At 35.7% G+C, this 6,945-nt stretch overlaps 1 protein-coding gene across 1 annotated transcript; it reads left to right on the top strand.

Annotated features, from left to right (window-relative positions):
* On the top strand, positions 2,162 to 3,379 carry LOC107637857. The gene is made up of 3 exons (XM_021120188.1): positions 2,162 to 2,293; positions 2,599 to 2,934; positions 3,072 to 3,379. Exons 2-3 carry the CDS (start codon positions 2,638 to 2,640, stop codon positions 3,219 to 3,221), a joined length of 447 nt encoding a protein of 148 aa, XP_020975847.1. The 5' UTR covers positions 2,162 to 2,293; positions 2,599 to 2,637; the 3' UTR covers positions 3,222 to 3,379.

Consider the following 6,945-nt stretch of genomic DNA (forward strand, 5'->3'; position numbering starts at 1 on the left):
CATCCTATAAGGAATGTTACAGAAAAGTTTGACAAGACTATATCTCCACAAATATTTTCTTATCAACCAAAACGTAAGTTTTTGTCTCTACTTTAAAGTGCTGATATCATATGTAGATCACTCAGCAGATATTAAGTGTACTTAGACTTATAATTCAAGATGCTAGTTTTGAGTCTTGTGACTCCTCTAATCTCTACTGATCTTATATTATATTTCAAGTGATAAATTATAATTCATTTGTTTTTTACACTGGCTAGTTTTTGGCTTGCCTGCAGATATTTCTATCTTGGCCTATTCGATAGCGAACTAGAGGCTGCAAGGTTTTACCAATCGTATATCGAAATTCCTTACACTAATTGCCTTAAAAAAATTTGGATTCCCTATTTTTAATCGCTTCACTCTTCTTTTTCTTTTCTGATATTTTAATGTTCTAACATTGCAAAATTGATTAACATAATATTTCATCTTAGCTTTATAAAACTAAACATAATATTTCACTCTCCTCCTCCTTCTCCTCCTAAGATTCTTCCACTTCTCTTCTCTTCTCATCTTTTAATTTCAATAAAAACTAAAACTACTACTTGTCTCTTTGCCTCATTGCCAAAACCACCACAGCCTTAAGCTTAGTGAGAAACCAAATCACTTTTATTCATTCATATACATCGAGAGAGAGAGAGAGAGAGAGAGAGAGAGAGAGAGAAAAGAACACTATATATTCATCAAACTTTTCCCTTTCCTTTTCCCCTTCCTTTTCACCGAGATTTCAGATACCATTTTCCTCAGTATCAATTATCAACTATCAACTCTATTACTGCACATGACTTCTTTGACTATCAAGCATTTTGATTATTATTATTAGTTTTTTCTCCGGTTATTTTGTTGCAGTGCGGCAGTGATTACGGCGTATTTGATGAGAAGGGAGCATGATAACCATAGCAACTATTTTCTGCAATTCAGATTTTCACTAGCAACACTTTCAGGTTTCTCTCCCTCTCTCAAAAACTTTTTCTTTTTTTGTTGGTTTAGGGGATTATGTTTGTGAGCATAATGATTTAGTAGTAGGTTAGTTAATTGATGAATTAATATTGAATTTCAGGGAAGAGTTTGAGACAGGAGAGTGTGAAACAAGGGATTCATATAGTGATACCTTGAGCGATGAGAGTGAGTGTGAGAAGTTTTGGAGATGGGATGGGAGTTCCTCAAAAGAAGGTGGAATGAATAATGTAGAACAAGATTCTCATCAATTGCATTTTAATGATAGATTAGGTCATCACTATTGCCAATACTTGGAGAGATTAACTCCATATGGAAGAGTTCCTCTAATGGATAAGGTAACTTAATTTTCTTAGGCCATATCTTACTTCAACAACTTTTATTATGTTTGTTTATTGTTACTACTATTACTACTACTACTTTCTTGGAGTTTAATGGATAAGGTAATTTAATTTAATATTTAGGACATGTCTTGTAGCTTATTTCTCCTCATTAAACCAAATTTTGTTGCTTTATTCTAATTATTTGAATGTGTTCTTGTTTGACAGTTGACCGAACAAAAATTGACAAGAAAGGAAGGTATAAGCTTTTCTTGTTTGAGGTTACTTGCTAAGATTAAAGCCTCGCTATCTTTCACTTAAAATTTCTGAAGGTTTTGATAAATTTTACCACCAATAGAAGCAGGAGGCTAATCTGATTCAATCTGCTCTTATTATCAATTATCTCTGTTTCCATCTCAATGTGTTCCTATCCTAAATAACATTGTTCATCTTTGGTTGTTTAGGAAGCTTGCAGACAAGATTGCAGCTTCTGGTTACTATATGGTTGTTCCGGACTTCTTTTATGGTGAACCCTATGATCCTTAGAATACTAATAGACCTTTAGGAGAGTGGCTAAAAGATCATGGAACAGTTAGTTCTTTTTAATGATTCAACATTATTTCTTTGTTCATAATGATTCAACATTATTTCCCCATATCCAAACCACAAGCTGCAAATCCATCATATCTTCTCTCATCCTCTCCTCTTTCTCCAATGAAACCTCTCAATTCCTACTGTGATTCGATCCTCACCATAAACATGCTTCTTCTTCTTCTTCTTCTTCTTCTTCTTCTTCTTCTTCTTCTTCTTCTTCTTCTTCTTCTTCTTCTTCTTCTTCTGTTCAAGATGTATGGTGTGGCCCTGGAATTGGATTCGCATCAGATCATGCTTTTGCTTCTGTGGATTGTGTGGTGGCAAGGAAAAATGCTTCTTCAAGAAGGAACCTTGATGCTGTTGAGAGAGAAACACATAGGGAAGAGGTATTCTTCTTTCTCCATCCTCATCTTCTACTTCAATTCTTACTATTTTCTTTTTTATTTATTTAATTGATTAATTTATGTGGTTTTCTCTTCAGACACTACATTTTCATATTCATATAATTGTTGTGAATTGAAGCCTCTTTTCTTCCTCAACTCAATGACAGTTCTTGATTGCTTAATTGATCAAAGACTTGTATAAAGTATCCAGTCACTGAATTGAATCTGAATCACTTGCTTTTAGACTTGTTCTAGTTTATTGCATTGTGTGCATTATATGTTCCAAATCTGCTATTGCTATTTGGCAGTGTCCATGATCTTTAAAAAGAACTAACCCTGAGAAATCTATGGAAGAGTTCCGAGCAGCTAATCAAAAACTTGGTGATGACGTGGGTGTAAAGTCTTTAATGCAAAGTAAAGTTGACTCTGTTATTACTTTGCATGCCCTTGCAATGTTGACTATGATGTTCTACAGCTCAAAAAGCAAAGTTCCTGTTTGGCCCTTCCTTTTACTTTCATGTTTTGGCAGTGCATATGCGCTTCTTCCTTATTTCATATTTTGGAATCCACCAGCACCTCCGACTGAAGAAGCTGAGCTTAAATCATGGCCATTGATCTTTCTTGAATCAAAAGTAACTGTAGTGGTAAGCACTCATCTTAGTTTCATCTTGAAAATTATTGCAGGCAGATACTTGAAATTTAATCAAAAGTAACTGCAGTGGTAACAACTCCTTTTTGGTTCTTTTTTCTAATAATTGCCTTATTTGTTGTCTGAGTGTAGATCGGATATAGTAAGGTAGACATCCTCTGCTCAGAAAGTGGGAAGCAGCGAATAATTTTGATGGACCAAGAATCTCAAGAAGCAAGTATATTGCCATCATCACTAAGAAGCTCAAGAAAGAGTGAAGCTATCCATAAATTAGGATATTGAATCTTGAGGAGTCCACTAGTAGTTATTTGTAATCTAATGTATTCAGATTGTATTATTGCATGTAAATAATTGCTTCTTATTATAAAGAAAGCGCTTTGTACTCACTGGTGTGTTTTTCTATTTATACCATCAATAAAAATTTGTATTTATTAAATTTATATTTATTTTGTATGAAAACAAATTTATTTTGCAATGGAAAAATCTAAAAAAAATTCTATTTTACCTTACTGACGGATTTACAGACGGATTTTCTGTCTGTAATTAGAGTGTGGGATGATTTTCCAAGGTTTAAATTACAGACAAAAAATCTGTCAGAAAATTCGTCTGTAATTAAAGACGGAAAATCCGCCGAAAAATCCGTTTGTAATTACAGACGAAAAATCCGTCTGTAATTATAGACGAAAAACCTGCCGAAAAATCCGTCAGTAATTACAAACGAAAAATTCATCTGTAATTACCGATAGAAAATCCATCAAAAAGTTTATCGTCTCAGGTGAATGGATGGAGAATTTACAAAGGGAAAATCCATCGGTAACTGGAAAAAATCCGTCGGGAATTTTTCGACGGAAAAAATCCGTCGGTAAATAATTTCCGACGAACCAAAAATCCGTCTGTAATAAAGACTAAATCTGTGTGTAAATCTGTCGGTAAATCTGTCTGTATTAATCTATTTTCTAGTTGTGAATGGCCTCAATCATATAAGTGCATGTATACACAAAATAATGGACATAAAGAATCAAACAAATCAAAGATTACAATCATAGAACGAGAACAATGCACACAAGAAGGAAAAATAGTGGTTATAAGATGTAACCACACAATTAGGCTCAAAACTCACAAGCTTGTGTTCTTAGCTCAAAACATGTTCCACAATGTATAATTCAAGCAAGTTCAATGAAAAATTTTTACTCAAATCAATTGAGGTGCCCTATAGATAGATTTCTTGAAAAAATTTCATTATTTTGACTAAGCTTATTATGTATATATATGCAAAAATAAGAAAATGCAACTAAAAATCCTAAAAGACCTAAAAATGAAATGCAAAAGTGTTGGGATTAGAAACTTGTCACCCAAAAATGCCGACTGGTCAGACGACCTCCCCACACTTAAAAGTTTGCACCATCCTCGTTACATCTAAAGATGAGCAGGGGAGTACGGCGACTTTCCGGGTTGCCACCTTCAGCTGGTGGGCCAACTGGCTACTGCATATTCTTTCTCCCACTTCTATTTTTGCTTATGATGTCTCATCCTGAAAATAGAATACAGGATAGTAAGAAAAGTAAATGCAAAAGCAAGGAAGGAGACATTGTTAGAATGAGGTAAATCACTAGAATTGAGTGAGTGAATTAGTGTGACATCAAGGGAGAATAGGCGTGTGAGTTTTAAATTACGCGCGGTTTAGAACACACACTAGCATAAAAAACTATGTCACAGTTACACAAAAAGAACATGCACTTCACTCATCCTAATATGCTTGAGATGCTCTAAACTCGTAGGTTAAGGCAATTAAACGAGCAATAGAAAAGCATGAAAGCATTCAAGCTAAAAACATATGGATGCATATGAACAAGAAACACAATGCATTAAGATAAATGCACATCATCCATCATCAAGAAATTGCCTAATCAAAGAAAAGAATTCAAATCACATGGTGGCCAAATCATGCAATTCAAAAAAATTTAGAAAGCTTGAAGGCAATTCTCATTCACTTGGTGTTCACAAAATTAAACATGAAGAACTCAAAACCAAGTAGCAATTTATAACCTCAATAATGAACCAACAATGAATATCAAAAACCAATTATTCTAAAATAGCATTCAGTTAATAAGCAGCAATATATAGTAAACAAAATCAATAATCCAACACTTATAATAAAAAGAGAAAATTAAATGAAAATTTAACTAATTAAATAACCAGCTAACTAACTAAAAGAAATGGTTATAAATGGTGTTTGGTAGTGTTGGATGGTGGGTGAAGGGTGGAAAGAAAAGAGAAGAAGGAAGAAGCAAAAAAATAGGAAGAAGAGAAGAAAAGAAGATGATGAAAGAAGGATATCCACGCTTACGCATAGAGTGACGTGTGCGCGTGGTGATGGTGAAATGGGAGCGATGCGTACGTGTGGGTCACGTGTACGCGTGCATGGCAAATCAGAGAGCGACGCATACGCATGGTTTGACTTCTGCCTCAGGCACAAGTCTGACATATTTCAGGCACAACTCTCTGGTTTTTGGCTGGGAGTGGAAATTTTGAATCCACGCGTACGCGTGGGTGACGCGTGCACGTGGATGGTCGAAAAGCTTGGGGTCACGCGTATGCATGGGGCACGCGTACGCGTGGGTTGGTGCTCTGTTTTTCAAAATTTTTCCAAGTTCTTGCACCAAACTAAGCAATTCAAACCTCCAAACAACTACCGAAACAACATCAAACCTTATTTAACCTATTAGACTACCAACTAAACTCAACAAACCAAACAAAACATGAAATTAAACTAATTTAACCAATATTTACAAAAGAAAAAATGAAAAGATGTTACCATGGTGGGGTGTCTCCCACCTAGCACTTGTATTTATTGTCCTTAAGTTGGACTTATGGGGAGCTCCTCATCAAGGTGGCTTGTGCTTGAATCCATCCATGAACATCCACCAATGCTTGGATTTTCAATAAGCTCCATTCTCTAAAATTAATGCCATCAAGCATTGATGGAGTTCTTCACAAGCTAAGGGCTCCCAATTGATCATCATTATTTTGTTTTGACACTCGTCTTTAAATTGATCATCATTATTCCAATTGGGTGGCAAGCAAGATGAATTCTCAATAGAGTGCCAAATCCTCCTTCTAGACCCACCTAATTGAGCACTAGCTAAACCTTTGTATCTAATCCTTGAAGTATCAACCATAGTGAGCTTTGATTTGCAATGCCAACCACGAAACATACTTCTCTTACACTTCATCCCACAAAGTTCTCTAAGTTGACCATCCGTTTCAAGCAAGCCATACTCAAGTGGGACAATAAAGCTAATAGAAATGACTTTCACCCACTCAAGTGTAGGAGAAGATGACAACCTAGGTAAAGAAGCTTCCAAGGATCTTGATAAAGCGCATTCAACTCTCGTCCTTCTTTTCCTAAGGACCTCCACCTCCTCACAAGATTTCTCAAATTCAACCCTTTGTTCATCAATTTTATCTTCTTCACCAAGAAGATTTGATGCTTGATCTTCAATTCCAAGGGGACTCAATTCTTGCTCTATCCCATCCAATTCTTCATATGGGATATGCTTTGGAGGATGTGCACTTTCCTCTTTAACACTAACTTCAATCTTCTTGGAAGGGTTTCCCTTAACTCTAAGTTCCCATGGAGGTTCCACATCTCCTAAGTCTTCAACTAATTCTTCCTCTTCTTCAACAATCAAAGCTTCCTCAAATTGTTCTAATACAAAGAAACATTCCTCATCTTCCACTAGAGTTTCCAATCTCTCCTTCATGCTATGCTCTTCAATTGATTCTCCATATGTGGCCATGGGAGTTCTTTGAGTGCTCAAGCATTGGGAGACTAATCGGTTTACCACCTCATCCAAGGTGGCCATGGATTCTAGTGCCTACCTTTGCATTTCTCTTTGTTCTTGAAGTAGCAAAGTGAGAGAGTCATCAATTGGGGATTGGGGTGGATAGGAGAGTTCATCATTTTGGAGAAAGGGTTCATAATAGGAAGGTGGGTTCTTCTTGG

Source organism: Arachis ipaensis, chromosome B04 (genome assembly GCF_000816755.2).
Source record: "Arachis ipaensis cultivar K30076 chromosome B04, Araip1.1, whole genome shotgun sequence".
Lineage (NCBI taxonomy): Eukaryota > Viridiplantae > Streptophyta > Magnoliopsida > Fabales > Fabaceae > Arachis > Arachis ipaensis.

Excerpts from the sequence above, each read along its gene's own strand:
- LOC107637857 (XM_021120188.1), top strand. The coding sequence starts at position 2,638 with ATGGAAGAGTTCCGAGCAGCTAATCAAAAACTTGGTGATGACGTGGGT. Across the intron at positions 2,935-3,071 it reads AATCAAAAGTAACTGTAGTG|ATCGGATATAGTAAGGTAGA; the intron begins GTAAGCACTCAT and ends GTCTGAGTGTAG.